At 40.9% G+C, this 16468-nt stretch overlaps 1 protein-coding gene across 50 annotated transcripts in view; it reads left to right on the forward strand.

Annotated features, from left to right (window-relative positions):
* The window catches only part of PLCB4 (phospholipase C beta 4), a 440816-nt gene that overhangs the window by 400600 nt on the left and 23748 nt on the right, over positions 1–16468 (forward strand). For all 50 annotated transcript variants that reach the window (XM_089307289.1, XM_070052074.2, XM_089307288.1 and 47 more), the window contains 2 exons: positions 7802–7851; positions 7948–8013. In XM_089307289.1, the coding sequence (XP_089163415.1) occupies positions 7802–7851; positions 7948–8013 (116 nt within the window). The remainder of the gene's footprint in view (positions 1–7801; positions 7852–7947; positions 8014–16468) is intronic.

Below are 16468 nucleotides of genomic sequence, written 5' to 3' on the forward strand. Positions count from 1 at the left end.
GAAGGGAAGGCAGCCAACAGCCAGGTGTGTTCCAGCCAGTAGCCCTGAGGGACCTGGAGTTTAACTCTCCTGGATAAACTCTGGGACTGGTATCAGTCACACACCGTGAAGGTATCCTAGCAGGATGACAGAACTGGGAGAAGGTACATCCCAACTCCTTCCTGCCTTTTGTTAAGCGTTACTGTGGGAGGGATAAATTTCCCAAGAGGTCTAGTTCGGTAAAAGAATGGTAAAGTGTGTATTAGAGGATACAAACAGCCCTCAGACAAGGAAATACAAGGTCTGGCAATTGGAAGTCAACTAGAAGAGCTCATGTAGAGAAGGTGGTGTGGGCAGTTTGTTACGAACATCTCTGAAGGTGAGGAGTTGGGGAGTTCTAAAATGTCTTTTTTTTTTTGAAAACTTTTATTTAATAAATATAAATTTTGAAAGTATAACTTTTGGATTATAGTGGTTTTTTCCCCCATAACCACCCTCCCACCTGCAAACCATCCCATCTCCTACTCCCTCTCCCATCTCATTCTTCATTAAGACTCATTTTTTATTATCTTTATAATACAGAAGATCAACTTAGTATATACTAAGTAAAGACTTCAACAGTTTGCATCCACACAGACACACAAAGTATAAAGAACTATTTGAAGCCTATTTTTACCATTTATTCTCATAGAACAACACATTAGGGGACAGAGATCCTACATGGGTAGTAAGTGCACAGTGACTCCTGTTGTTAACAGTTGTAAAATGTCTCTTTTAAGCACACAGCCATCAGCAATGATGGCCTCAATGTCATTTTATTTTCGTTTTGGTTTTAAAAGAAGGGGTGAGGGGCAAGTGTTTGGTGTAGTGATGAAGATGCCACTTGGGATGCCTGCATCCCATATCAGAGTGCCTGGATTTGAGTCCTGGCTCTTCTACTATTTTCATTTTCCTGCTAATGTGTACCCTGAGAGGCATCAGGTGATGGCTCAAGTGACTGGGCTCCTGCCACTCACATAGGAGACTCAGACTGCGTTCTTGGCTCTAGGTTTTGGCCTGGCCAAGATCCTGGCACCAACTGTTATGTTGTGGACATTTGGAGATTGAATCGGTGTGTGGGAAATTCCACTCTCTCTCTTTCTCCCTCTTCCCCTCCATCCTTCCCTCCCACCTCTGGGAGGAACTAGTGGTAGCTCAAGGAATTGAGTTCCTGCCCCTCCATGAGAGGGATCTAGATTGAAATTCCTGTTCCTGGTTCCTGGCTTTGGCCTGGCCCAGCCCGTGCTATTGCAGGCATTTGGGGGAGTGAACCAGTGATTGGAAGCTGTGTCTCTTACTCTCTTGTCTCCATCTCTTTGTCTCTCTGCCTCAAATTTAAATTAAAAAAAATTCTACTGGGTATGGGTGCTGAAACTGAGCACCCATTTTGTTCTTTAGAATGTGGGTTTCTAATTAAATCACTAATGGAATCCAAAAAATTTTTTTCTTTCTCAAAAAAATATCAAAACCTGGGGATTCTCTGTCCAAAAAAAAAAAAAAATGACCTAAATGAAAGATCTCTGCAAGTGGAAAGAACAGGTCATCAAAGAAGGAGGTACCTTTCTCTGAAGGGAGGAGAAAACTTCCACTTTGACTATGACCTTGTCTAAATATAAGAGTTGGCGAACTTGAAAGGCTTCCATAGCCTTGGCAACTCATGACTGGAGTATAGGGAGATTACTGATGCCATAAACAGGAGTGTCAATTTGTTAAGTCAACAACAGGAGTCACCGTGCACTTACTCCTCATGTAGGATCTCTGTCCTTAATGTGCTGTACATTGTGATTTAATGCTATAACTAGTACTCAAACAGTATTTTTCACTTTGTGTTTCTATGTGGGTGTAAACTGTTAAAATCTTTACTTAATATATACTAAACTGATCTTCTGTATATAAAGAGACTTGAAAATGAATCTTGATGTGAGTGGAAGGGGAGAGGGAGCAGGAAAGGGGAGGGTTGCGAGTGGGAGGGAAGTTATTGGGGTGGGGGGAGCCATTGTAATCCATAAGCTGTACTTTGGAAATTTATATTCATTAAATAAAAGTTAAAAAAAAACCTGGTGATTGAAACAGGTTTATGTGTTTATAGGTTGCTGTGTGTCACTCCCATGCCCTGTGCTCTGTCTCATTCACTGTTTGCCAGAAAGTAGGGAGATAGCCTGTGACATGGGATTCAAGAAATTGGAGAAGAACCCACACACCCTACATGCTCCATCATAAAATTGTATAGGTCACAGCACTGATTCCTTTCAGTCAAGACTCTCTTTTTTGTAGACTTTCCACCCTCACACTAGGTCTGCAAATCTTAGGATAAATTGAACTGAAGACAAAAGCCTTGATGCCTGTTTTTGCTGACTATATCATAGCTAGTCTTTGAGATTCTAATGGGAATCATTTATAGTAGAGTGTACATTTGTTTTGTCTAAGATGAAAATCTACAGTTAATCAGCAGCCCTTAGGGGATTCTTCTACACCTGTGGTTGCCATGACTACACTTGGCCTAGCATCACTCAGACAGCAGGATGACTTCATACATTACTCTAGGTCCTCATGTCAGCATCCAATTATACAGTGGTTTGATTTCATTATTTCCTGTATGTTAAAGGCCTTGCTGTGCTCAATAGCATATGACTTAAATGCTAAGATTAAATTTGGTAAAAGACAAGAGCTGAAAAAAATTTTATTCTTTGATGATGATTGAGTTGGATATAGAGCTAAGAGCTGTCATGATATGCCTTGAAATACAAAGTTAATAGTAACTATAAAAGAGGCTGTTATGCATGATCAGATCTGCTTTATGGGGGTCACTGCCCCACCTCTAGCTGCTGCAGGTATTTGATGATTAGGACTTCAAAATGCTCCTTCTCTGGAGAATTGTCCTGAGAGCTTGGGCACTAGCTAGCCCGGAAATGCCTAGAAGGTCTGTAAAACCGCTGAGCTCTCAGCTGCTCAACCCTGGGTTGCCAAAGTCCACTCTCCTTTCATGAAGGCAGAATAGCTCTTGAGTGCCATTTACACCAAAGAGTTCTCAGTAAGATCTGGCTGAGGCTGGAATTCAGCCGGAAATATACCCCACTTTCTTCCTTTGTCCCTTTGACCCCCTCACTCTCCTAGTGGTTTGCCCTGAGAGTCTGCCCTGGGTAAGAGTATTTGAGTCTTCTTCTTGGGCTCTACTTGCAGGGAACCTGACCCAAGACACTAAGCATTTCAGCTGTCTAGTCAGTTGCTTTGTAATAGAGATTAATATTTATACCTATAACATGACATAGAATTCTACTTTGAAGTATTTAAATGAGATTTCTTTTTTTCTCTCAGAAACCTTTTATTTAAGGAATATATACTTCATACATTTCCTAATTACAACTTTAGGAACATGGTGATTCTTCCCACCGTACCCACCCTCCCACCCACTCTCCCATTTTCCTTCCTCTTCCCTCTTCTATTCCCATTCTTGTTTTTTACTAAGATGTATTTTCAATTAAATGTATACATACACAGTTAACTCTATGTTAAGTAAAGAGTTCAACAAATAGTATGGAAAAACTGTTCCTCAGCATCGAGACAAGGGTTGTTCAAAATCACTGCTTCCCAAAAGTGTCATTTTACTTCTATAGATTACCTTTTAGGTGCTCTATTAGTTATCACAGGTCAGGGAGAAAATATGGTATTTGTACTTTTGGAACTGGCTTATTTCACTAAGTATGATGTTTTCCAGTTTCACCCATTTTTTTGAAATGACAGGATTTCATTTTTTTCACCATGGTGTAGTATTCCATGGTGCATATATCCCATAATTTATTTATCCAGTCTTCAGTTGATGGGCATTTGTGTTGATTCCATATCTTAGCTATTGTGAATTGAGCTGCAATAAATGTAGGGGTATAGATCACTCTTTCATATGCTGGTTTCATTTCCATTAGGTAAGTTTCCAGGAGTGGGATGGCTGGGTTCTATGGTAGGTCTATATTCAGATTTCGTAGGTATCTCCATACTGTGAAGATACTGTCTTCCATAGTGGCTGTACTGGTTTACATTTCCACCAGCAGTGAGTTAGGGTACCTTTTTCCCCACATCCTCACCAGCATTTGTTGTTTGTTGATTTCTGTATGGAAGCCATTCTAATTGGGCTAACCTCATTGTGGTTTTGATTGACATTTCCCTGATGGCTAGTGATCTTGAGCACTTTTTCATCTGTTAGCCAATTGGATTTCTTCCTTTGAAAAAATGCTTGTTTAAGTCCTCTGCCAATTTCTTAACTGGGTTGTCTGTATTGTTGTTATTGGGTTTCTTAATCTCTTTACATATTCTGGTTATTAGTCCTTTATCAGTTGTATAGTTTGCAAATAATTTCTCCCATTCTGTTGGTTGCCTCTTCACTTTGCTGAGTGCTTCTTTTGCAGTGCAGAATCTTCTCAATTTGATGTAATCCCATTTGTCAATTTTGTCTTTGATTGCACATACCTCTGGGGTTTTTTTCTAAGAACTCTTTGCATTTGCCAATGTCTTGCACAATTTTCCCAATGTTCTTTAATAGTTTGATTGGTGTCAGGTCATAGATTTAGGTTTAATCCATTCTGAGTGAATTTTTGTGTAAGGTAGGGATCTTGCCTCATATTTCTGCATGTGGAGATCCAGTTTTCCCAGCACCATTTGTTGAAGAGTCTGTCCTTGCTCCAGGGATTGATATTTAGCTCCTTTGTCAAAGATAAGTTTGTTGAAGATGCATGGATTGATTTCTGGTGTTTCTATTCTGTTCCATTGGCCTATCCATCTGTTTTGTATCAGTACCAGGCTATTTTGATTATAACTGCTTTCTAGTATGTCTTGAAATCTGATATTGTGATGCTTCTGGCTTTGTTTTTGTTGTATAAAATTGCTTTAGCTATTCAGGTCTCTTGTGTTCCATTGAGTTTCAGCATCATTTTTTCTAGATCTGAGAAGAATGTCTAGTATTTTGATTGGTATTACACTGATGAATCTGTAAATTGCTTTTGGAAGAATGGACATTTTGATGATATTTATTATTCCAATCCATGAACATGGAAATTTTTCCACTTTTTTGTATCTTCTGTTTCTTTCTTTAATGTTTTGTGATTCTCATTGTAGAGATCTTTGACTTCCATGGTTAAATTTATTCCAAGGTATTTGATTTTTTTGGTAGCTATTGTGCATGGGATTGAGCTTAAAAGTTCCTTCTCAGCTGTAGTATTGTCTGTGCATGCAAAGGCTGTTGTTTTTGTGTTTTGATTTTATATCTTGCTGCTTTACCAAACTCTTCTTTGTTCCAATTGTCTCTAGGTGGAGTCTCTTGGATCCCCAATATATATATATACATAGTCATGTCATCAACCAATAGGGATAGTTTGAATTCCTCCTTCCCAATTTGTATTTCTTTGATTCCTTTTTCTTGCCTAATAATTCTAGCTAAAAATTCCAGGACTAAGCCGGCGCCGTGGCTCAATAGGCTAATCCTCCACCTTGCGGCGCCGGCACACCGGGTTCTAGTCCCGGTCGGGGCGCCGGATTCTGTCCCGGTTGCCCCTCTTCCAGGCCAGCTCTCTGCTATGGCCCGGGAGTGCAGTGGAGGATGGCCCAGGTGCTTGGGCCCTGCACCCCATGGGAGACCAGGAAAAGCACCTGGATCCTGGCTCCTGCCATCGGATCAGCGCGGTGCGCCGGCTGCAGCGGCGGCCATTGGAGGGTGAACCAACGGCAAAGGAAGACCTTTCTCTCTGTCTCTCTCTCTCACTGTCCACTCTGCCTATCAAAAATTAAAAAAAAAAAAAAAAAAAAAAAAAAAAATTCCAGGACTATATTGAATAGCATTGGTGAGAGTGGGCATCCTTGTCTGGTTCCAGATCTCAGTGGGAATGCTTCCAACTTTTCCCCATTTAATAGGACACTGGCTGTTAGTTTGCCATAACTTGCCTTAATTGTGTTGAGAACTGTTCCTTTTATACCCAATTTTCTTAGAGTTTTAATCATAAAGAGCATTGTATTTCATCAAGTGATTTCTCTGCATCTATTGAGATAATCATATGGTTTTTTCTTCAATTTGTTAATATTATATATTAAATTGATTGATTCACAAATGATGAACCATTCCTGCATACCAGTGATGAATCTCACTTGGTCCAGATGAATGATCTTTCTGATGTGTTGTTGGATTCAATTGGCTAGAATTTTGTTGAGGATTTTTGCATCTATGTTCATCAGGGAAATTGGTCTGTAGTTCTCTTTCTCTGTTGCATCTTTTTCAGGTTTAGGAATTAAGATAATTTTGGCTTCATAGAAAACATTTGGGAAGATCCCCTCCCTTTCAATTGTTTTGAATGATTTGAGAAGAATTGGAGTTAGTTCTTCTTTAAATGTCTGGTAGAAGTCAGTGATGAAGCCAACTGGTCCTTGGCTTTTCTTTGTTGGGAGGGTCTTTATTACAGATTCAATTTCTCTCGTGGTTATTGGTCTGTTTAGGTTTCCTGTGTCTTCATGACTCACTTTAGGTAGATTGTATGTGTCCAGGGATCTGTCCATTTTCTCTAGGTTTCCTGGTTTGTTGGCATACAATTCTTTGTAGTGGTTTCTGATGATTCTTTTTAAATCTGTGGTGTCTGTTGTTACATTTCCTTTTTCATCTCTACTTTTATTGATTTGGGTCTTCTCTCCCCCCTCCATTTTTTTTTTTTTGTTGTGCCAATGGTTTGTCAATTTTGTTTATTTTTTTCAAAAAACCAGAGATGTGTGGTGGGTGTGGCCAGGGAGCCCTGTTCAGTGCTCCAGGGTGAAGGGAGTGTCCAAGGTGACACCAGGTTGGGCATGGTAAATCTTCTCTTTTTTTTTAAAAAAAAAAAAAAAAAAAAAAACAGAAGGGAGGTTTATTCTGCTCTGTTCACCTAGTCTCATGCTCACCCCCTCTCCTCAAAGGAAACTGGTGCCTGGGTGCTAGCCCCAGTTGTTACAATATTCATCTGCATTGCCCCAGGAACTACACAAAGGATCTGTACAGTCCTTGGTGTCAGCACAGATCCCACAGCAATGACCTTCACCAGGGAATCAGGGATCCCCAAGCATGTGGAGTGGCCCACAGTGACTGCCCAAAGTCCAAGCCATACCCTGAGCCCTCCCACGCACCCACAGTGTTTTCACAGTCCTGGGACACAAGCCTCCCACAGTCATGATTGCCCAGCCTCCTGTCAGTTCTTTCTGCCAGACTCAGGTGTCTCCGCTTGGCTGGTTGTTGGGTGCACAGACACGAGCTGGCGCATCTATTACATATGTCCAAAATGGCACCTGCCCTCTCTTGACTTGTTACAGGGTGCTGGGTGCTGGGACAGGGTGGTCAGGGAGAAATGTGTCCCCCACTTTTTTTCCTCCAGTTTGGCAGGTATACTGCCCCCCACAAGGCTCCAAGCCAGGCCCACACCGAGCTTTTCCTACAGCTTTATCACCAGTGGCTTGAGCTGTTGCAGTCTGGTCCTACCTCACTCCAGAACTGGTGCTGAGCTTCTCAGCTGCTGGGGTCCTGAGTTGTGCATGCCCACACCCTCCTCAGAGGTCCACTCTTCCCCCCTAATTTGCATAAAGTTTCCTCTGCCATTTTCTCCCTAACTCTTCCCTGAGGCTATACTCTCTCCACTTCTTTTAATCTTATCTTCCCTTAGACTAGAGCAGTAAGCTCCTTCCCTATTCTGCCATCTTGGATCTCCCCTAGATGAGATTTCAAAACTGATTTTTATATTATCAGTTACTCTAATTTTTAGCAAGTGACTTCTTCTTCTTTTAGGTATTGAACTCATCCCTCAAGTGAGAATAGAAGATTTGAAGCAGATGAAGGTAAAATTGTTCAGTCATTTTGCGAACACTCCTGTAACACCAAGTGTCTGGATTATGACTACTGAAAACTTATTTTGATCATCTTTTTTCCCCAAGGCTTACTTGAAGCACTTAAAGAAACAACAGAAGGAGCTAAGTTCTTTAAAGAAGAAACATGCAAAGGTACAGTGCTTTGTGTATGCCTCTGAGTGTGTGTGTGCATGTGTGTGTGTGTGTGTGTGTGTTATTTTGCCTATTTGTTTTTTACTTTTACTTCTCTGATGAAAACCTACAACTACTGTTTTGTGTTTTATACTGATAAGTCATTCATACCCAAAATACTACTTAGGCACTAATACTAGCCAACTGGGTTGTGATACCTTCATTTTAACTGGTTAGCAATGGAATGGAAAAGTGCCGTCTGTTTGGGATTGTTGTCGCTGATTTGTAGTCCACATTTCCAACAATTATTTCAAAAGCATTACCAAACTGCACCCATTTAAAAATTCTCCCACTAATAAAATGACATTATATAAAATAATGGGTGATAGCCTGTCTACTAAAGAGTAGCTCACAATCTTAACACTCAGTTCCCGAATTCTTTAGGACTCTTGTCAAATAGTTTGGCACAGCCAGTATGTAGAAGGAGATGATAGCAGGCTCTGAGCGCTAGCTTTTTCTCCATTATGTAAACCTCGTCCAGTGTCCTACTTCTGAAATGTATTTGTTTTTCCTTTTTACCTATAAGAAACATTTTTGACAGTGATTTTGGGAAATTATAAGAGTTAGGTGCAAATTTAAGAGAACAGCAGGAGGTAGCCCCAGGAATTCTCCTCTAGGTTGAAAAGCACTCAAAAAAATTTTTTTCTTTCCTGTTTCCTCTGAAAGAGAAAAGAGAAAAACGCGGCAGCATCTCTTTCCTTCCTAAAACAAAAAACAACATCTGCTGCTGTTGGAAGGATAATGTGTGTCTTCTTCCATGAAGGGCAACGAGACAAAGAGAAATTTTCTTAGTTTAAAAAGACCTCTGAGTTCTTTTCTACTAATCATGCATTCCCACTTCTTTGTACTCTGACCCAAGCCTCACACACCAAAGCATGTCATGCAGAGCTCGACTGGAGCGATGTACCGTGGAGTCATGCCAGATAGCGAGAGCACAGCCTTGCCTGCTCTCCCATCACTGCTCTAGCTGTTGTGCTTCTTTGATGAGTTGGGTCTAATCTTGGCCTAGTAATAAACTGTTGGCTTAGTGGATTTGCTGATAGAGAGATCACTTCAAAGACTAGCTCTTCCTAAGTTTCATGAGTTTCAATTGAATCGCTTTCATTGCTCAACAGGAATACTTGCCACAGATTTTTCTAAGTATGAAGCTATTGGATATAGAGCTACTTAAATTAGGAATTTCAGTTGTATGGTTTATGGGCAGCAAGCTGGAATATGGAAAGGTGCCAGAAAAGAGAGAGAAAAGGAAATAGGAGCAAATGCAACTTAAAGGACTAATGATTAGGAATGGAGCTGTGTCCATATGCCACGGCATTACCTAACAGATTTTCCTTGCATTTAAATTGGATCTCTCATTGGGCAGGCACTTCAGTGGCCTTTGGGCTTATTTGGAAATGTAAATTTTTTGGCCTCATTTAGTATTTACATGAGGCATGACCAGGAAATGTATTTTGACAGATAATAATAACAATAACAGTAGCTAGAAATTTCGCATGCCTGGTATTTTTCTAGATGCTGTGCTGAGCACTTATCATGTACTGTCCCATTTAATATGCTCTACCATATAAGGGGAATCCTCCTGAAGTCCTCATGTTGTATATGAGAACACTAAGGATTAGTAAGGTTAAGTAATGTAAGTAATGTCCCAGAGTTAGAAAGCAGCAAATCATCTGAGTCCAGAACCAATACTCAGTGCACTATTCTACGTAGAATATTGGATGCTTCACCAAGTGAACGAGTTCCCTCTATTGGGTCAAATGCAGTGTCTACAGATGGGATGTTAAGGAATTTCTGCATCTACTGTGGACATCGTCCACCCACAGGTTACCTGGAACATTACTAAGGAGGGATGTGCCTTGGTTCTTTAGAACTCAACTTCCATCACACAGAGCAGAGTTTTTGTGGCTTTCCTTGTCTAAACACCGTGAGACAAGCAGTCTAAACTGAATCGAGTCAATTAGTAGGTCTACCTGGATAATCAGAAAGGTGGTCAAGAGGGGGAAAGAGTTTTCTGTGAGATAGTCTAGAATTGGTTTTGGTAGCTTTCCCCCTGCACTTCCAGATGTCTTGTTCTTCATTCTATCAGTCTTTTCTCTGGTTGGCAGGGAGACATTCCTGTCCTTCACTAACTAGTAAATCCCACAAGGCTGGATGAATCCAACTTTATTTTCAGAAAACAGCTTAGAATTCTTTTGGCACCCCCACATTATAATAGTGTCTAACTTGTACCATCTGAATTTGTCTGGACTTTCATAACAGCTTTAGTATGCATTTTTTGGAAGAAGCGTTAGCCTTCAAAATGCCTGAAGTCAAGAAACAGAGGTAAATTGCTGCAGTACAGTATGTAGTCCTCACCCATTGCCTTTGGGTGCTTTTCAGAAGCATTTCTAAGCACACAGATTCATTTTGCTGCTTTCTTCATATCCTCGTGCACCTTGGAAATTTAAGTCACATGTGTGTAATTATAAGCTTAGGAATGAATTTCATCTCCTACATTAATACATGGGGGCTAGCACTGTGATGTAGTGGGAAGAGCCACTGCCTGCGGCACTGTTGTCCTATACAGGTGCTGGTTTGAGTCCTGGCTGCTCCATTTCCCATCCAGCTGTCTGCTATGGCCTGGGAAAGCAGCAGAGGATGATGCAAGTACTTGGGCCTCTGCACCCACACGGAAGACCCAGAAGTTCCTGGCTCCTGGCTTCAGACTGGCCCAGCTCTGGCCATCATGGCTATTTGGGAATGAACCAGCAGATGGAAGACCTCTCTCTCTCCCTGTGTCTCTCTGTCGCTCTCTCTGTAGCTCTGCCTGTCAAATAGAATAAATAAATCTTTAAAAAATACACAGGGCCTCACTTTTTGATTCAGGTTGATTTGACAATATGGTTTATGAAATCTGAATTCTAGAATCTCTTAAATAAAACTAATAATAAAGCTAGCACTTTTGGAGTGATACTTTTGTGTCACACATTTTATATACATGCTCAAATTATCACAGAATCCCTGAAGCCTAAGTAGTACTCTCTGCACATGGGACATGAATAAAATGAAATTTTGAGAGATGAGTCTTTTGCCCAGTGTATTACCACTAGTTGATGCTGGTTACAAGATCCATTTGTCTACTTCTCACACTCATATCTTTTACAATTTACCACATTTCAACTTTTATTATGAAAGAGGGTTTTTTTTTTTTTGCCTATTTTAATGATACAAAGGCTTTGCAAGTAATTGTTTTCTGTTAATTATACCTTCTTGTCCATAGACATTCTGTAATTTTTTTCAACCTACGTTTCCCTACTTCTCCCACTCTTTCTTCCAAGCCAACTTCTAAGGTTAAGAATATATATGAATATGTATGTGCCTCCTATATACCAAGGCCCCCTCTACTGTCATGCCTATCTCATAAACTGAAAGACGAAAACAATGGATGATAGTAGGATGCAGTCAGTCTATTATCATTTGACACTCTTGGTGCCTAATCTCGATTTGATATTGTTTATCCTAATGTTAATTTTTCTGTCAGTATTTTTTAAAAATAATTTATTTTATTTCAAAGGCAGAGTGACAGAGGGAGGGAGGGAGATGGAAACCCTCCCCTATTGATTCACTCCTTGAATGACTGCAACAACTTGGTCTGGGCCAGTTTGAAACCAGCAGCCTGGAATTCCATCCAGATCTCCCACATTGGTACTTGGGTCTCAAGTGGTGGCTTACGCTGCACTACAATGCCAGCCCATGTCATTGTTTTTATTCATTCATTTATTCAAAAGGCAAAGTTACAGAGGGAGAGACAGAGGGGAAAGAGAGGCAGGGAGAGAGAGAGAGAGAGACAGAGAGAGAGAGACGGGGTAGGGGGTGTCTTCCATTCGCTTCCACTCCCCAAGTGGCCTCAACAGCTAGGGTTGGGGTAGACTGAAACCAGGAGCCAGAAACTCCATCTGAAACTCTCACATGAGTGGCAGCTGCTGAAGTACTTGGACCATTCTCCACTGCCTTCCTAGGTGCATTTGCAGGAAACTGGATGGGAAGTAGAGCAGTTGGGACTCAAACTCAGCTCTTAGATATAAGATACTGCAATGCTAGGTCTGTTGATGTTTTTAAAATGTTAATACTAATACATATTGATGTTTACTGAAGTACTTGCTCTTAGGTATTCTTGTGACAATTATATAAAGCAGGTCTATAACTGAACAAACTTGTATCAGTTAGCTTTTGCTGGGTAACAAACCACCATGCAAATGTCCTGACGTAAAACAGCCATTTATTTGTCTTGTCATTTTGTGGGCCAGCAGCTTGGGCTGGGTCCAGCTGAGTGATTCTTCTGATCTCAGCTAGGTTCAATCAGGCATCTGCTGTCTCTCCCAGGTTGGCAGGCAGTAAGCAGATAGGGAGCTGGGTGACGTAGAAAGACCTCTGCCAACCCACTTCCTCTTGGTTCATGTGGTCTCGTCTCCCAGCAGGCTACTCCAGGTTTGTTCACATGGCAGAGGTCCCAAGACACCATACAGAGCATGCCAGATTTCTTGAGGCTTCAGGTTGGACCCAGCACACTCCCACCTCATTCTGTTGGCTAACACAAGTCATAAGTCTTGGACAGGCTCAAGAGATGAGGACTCTACTTCTTGACAGGTGACAAAGTCACACTGCACAGCAGGATGGATATATGAGTAGGCAGGATTGTAACTGTGGCCCTTGTTTCAGTCAACCAACGATTTCACAGCTGAGATAATTTATACTTAACAGAAACTCAAGTGGTCTAAGTCACCTAGTTTTTGAAGGTAGGTCCAGAATTTAAACCAAATTCATTCCGTCAAACTCAAGCCTGCAGCCACCATATTCAGCTGCCTGTGAATTTTCCCACGTTAGTTTTCCTTCTCTCCACACACCATCATCCTGATGGTCTCAGTTACAGGTTTTTAAGAGCAATCATGAGCTTAACTGGGCACAAATCTCTAGGTGTCATAAAAACACAAAGTCTTGTTCCCTTATAAGACTTAGTTATAATCTCCTGCAGAGAGTTCTAGGAAATACATTTGGAATAAGCTCCTTTCGTGTGCTTGCAAAAAGTTTGAGAACTGTTTCTTGAGGCACGTTATTTAGCACTCTTCTGTTTCCCTGCACATTATCAGAAACCAGAAACCCTACTAATTGCTTGCAAGATGAAGATCAGGCCTCCATAAGAAATAAAAGCTTTACCATTTATCAAGCTACAGTGAGAATAAGTTCTCCCAGCTTTTCTGTGAAATGATATCTACAACTCTCTTGTAACAGTTTTGAAGCTACCTAAAATGGGTAGTTTTGCCACCCCTAGGCCTTGGTCATCAAATTACCTATCAAGGAAGAAAGGTGGCCCAGAGTGCACCCTCCCAACTGTGCCCATGCTCCAACCTTGGCACTTAGTAGCTAAGAGCAGGGATCACTGCTTACTTCTTGTTTGGTGACTGCAGGCAAATCTCAGCTCTTACATTATAGCCTCAATAAATAATTCTTCTTCCTAGACCTAACAGGAAGCAGAGAATCCATAGCCTAAATCTCAGTGCTTTAAAAGATATAGTCCAAAAGATAGCTTACTTGCAAGTATGAAAGTTTGATACAGAATAGAGAAGAAATGATTGATTAGGAGAATCTGCCATTTGCAAAAGAGAAATGTAGAAATAGACTTGTGATTGTTGTGAGTGTATGGGTAAGGAAAGATAGGGGTAATGATCATGTGAGCCCCAGTGAGATCCAGGTACTTGTGACAATATCTTATTTCTTGGAAAATGGTAATAGTAAATTGCTTTCAGCTCTCTGAATATAGTAGGCAATCAGACTTCTACTTGTGTCTCACTTTCTAAAACTACTTTTCAGTTTGAAGTGGAAACTTAGGGAATGGTTTCCAAGAGCCCGTTAGTTGAGACACTGAAAAACACAGAGCTGTCACCCTCCCACATGAGTCATTGGGGTCCAGAACTAGGATTACTTTCCTTAGCAAATAAGAATTCTTTTCTTTATCTTTCTCTTTTTTCTTCAAGGTTTATTTATTTATTTGAACATTAAAGTTACAGAGAGAGAGAGGGAGAGACAGAGAGAGAGAGTTCTTCCATCCATGGGTTCTCTCCCCAAATGGCAACAACAGCTAGAACTGGGCAAGGTTGAAGCCAAGAGCCAAAAAGGAGACAAGAGCTTCAGTGGGTGGCAGGGGACAAGCACTTGGGCCATCTTATGCTTTCCTAGGCCATTAGGAAGTGGGACAGCTGGGACTCATCCACTATGTCACAACTCCGGCTCCCAGCCATACTTTCCAGTTGTCCAGTGTGGCCATATCCTTAGAGAGAAAAAAAAAATTAAAACACAATGTGTGCTAAGTAGTCCCAGGAACATGTTAGAGGAAGAATAACAATTCAAATTCCTACAGGAGCCAAGCATTTGAACAGCGGAAAGTTGGATATATCTAGACTCCAGAAAAATGGGACACCCTCATTCTTGTCCAAAGAACAAGTGAGACTCAGCACTCACTGTTGGTGCCTTATAGTGTATAAACCAGCTGTGTTGTCTAAAGGAAAATCACAAAATCTGAAATCTTACACAAATTTCCTGGTATTTTAATATTGGACCCTAATTCAGTATCTTCTTGAAACACTATGTAGACCAGAAAGCAAACCGTTAGAAGCTGAGATCTACATCTGTAGCCTGGATGCAGACCTTTGGCTACAAGTTTGTAGCATCAACCTGCACAGAATCATATAAAATGTCTGAGAAACCTACTAATATTTGGAATTTCAGGAAAGCTACTAATGAGAAATGTATTCTGTGCTATGCACACAGTTAAGCTGATAACACTAAGACTGATGTTAAACCCATCGGTTTTAATTCATGCTAAAACCTTAAGAACAGGGGTTGCTGCTGTGGTATAGCAGGAAAAGCTGCTGTCTGCGGTGCCGGCATCCCATATGTGTCCTGGCTGCTGCACTTCCGATCCAGCTCTCTACTATGGCCGGGAGAGCAGTAGAAGATGGTCCAAGTCATTGGGCCCCTGCACCTGTGTGGGAGACCCTGAGGAGGCTCCTGGCTGCTGGCTTCAGATGGGCACAGCTCCAACTGTTGCAGCCATTTGGGAAATGAACCAGCAGATGAAAGACTTCTCTCTTTCTCTCTCTGCCTCTGCCTCTCTGTAACTCTATAAATAAATAAATCTTTAAAAACAAACAAACCTTAAGGACAGATTTTATTAGGAAGTGGGAGGGGCAAAGACATAGCAGCTACTCATAGAATCCATTTTTTTTTTTAGATTTATTTATTTATTTGAAAGACAGTTACAGAGTGGAGGTAGGAGGGAAGCAGGAGCAAGAGATCTTCCATCCACTGATTCACTCCTCAAATGGCCCCAACAATTGGAGCTGGGCCAGGCCAAAGCCAGGAGCATGGAACACCATCTGGGTCGCCTACTTGGGTGCAGGGCCCAAAGACTTGAGCCATCTTCTGCTACTTTCTCAGATGCATTTGCAGGGAGCTGGATTGGAAATAGAGCATCCAGGACTCAAACAAGCACCCATATGGGATGCTGGTGTCACAGGCAGTAGCTTAACGCATTGTGCCACAGCACCAGCCCAGCACAGAGTGCATTTTCGTTTATAATAAGAGTCACGTGCTGAGCAGACACAATGCACTCAAACTGTAATTCACACCCACTGTCACAATGGCAAGAATGAGTTGGAACAGCAGTTTTCCCCAAAAGAAGCAGAATTCAATCTTAATTTCAATACGAAGTAATTTCCCTTATCCAAAATGGATGCAACCAGAAATGTTTTGGATTTGCATTTTTTCTTTTTTATATTTCAGAATATTTGCCTCTACATAATGATATATATTGGTAATGAGACTCAAGTCTAAATATGAAATTCATTTGTGTTTCATATATAGCATATACACGCAGCCTGAAAGTAATTTTAGACAATATTTTAAACAATTTTGTATATGAACGTAGTTTGTATACATAAAAACTACCAGAAAGCATCACCTGTGGTGTCCTGACACTGCTCAAAGATGTGTGGATTTGGAGCACTTTATATTTTAGATTTCAGGTTTTTGGGTTGGGGATGCTAAACTCACATACAAGTTCTGCAAAAAGCTGTACTTTTTTTCCCCCAAAATGTCTCAGTTATGATTGACTTTAAGGACTTTAAGTCACTACATTTAATTTTGGTACTCTTTCCCTGAATAAAAAAATTATTCCATTGTTTCTTTTGATTTTAACTAAAGACTCAAAGAGTAAAATCAGTGATGGAGTTTTTAATAGGTAAAATGGGCTTAGCATTTCCTACCCTCTTAATTTCACAGAACAGGAGTCTGGGGCTTCACTGGAGTCATATGTCTATCAGTGGGATCCTCATTCCTTTCCTAAAAAAATATTGTCTGGGAGCCACATTATCTTGAAACG

The sequence above is a fragment of the Oryctolagus cuniculus genome, chromosome 11, assembly GCF_051225735.1.
Source record: "Oryctolagus cuniculus isolate XC-2025 breed Fujian yellow rabbit chromosome 11, ASM5122573v1, whole genome shotgun sequence".
NCBI lineage: Eukaryota > Metazoa > Chordata > Mammalia > Lagomorpha > Leporidae > Oryctolagus > Oryctolagus cuniculus.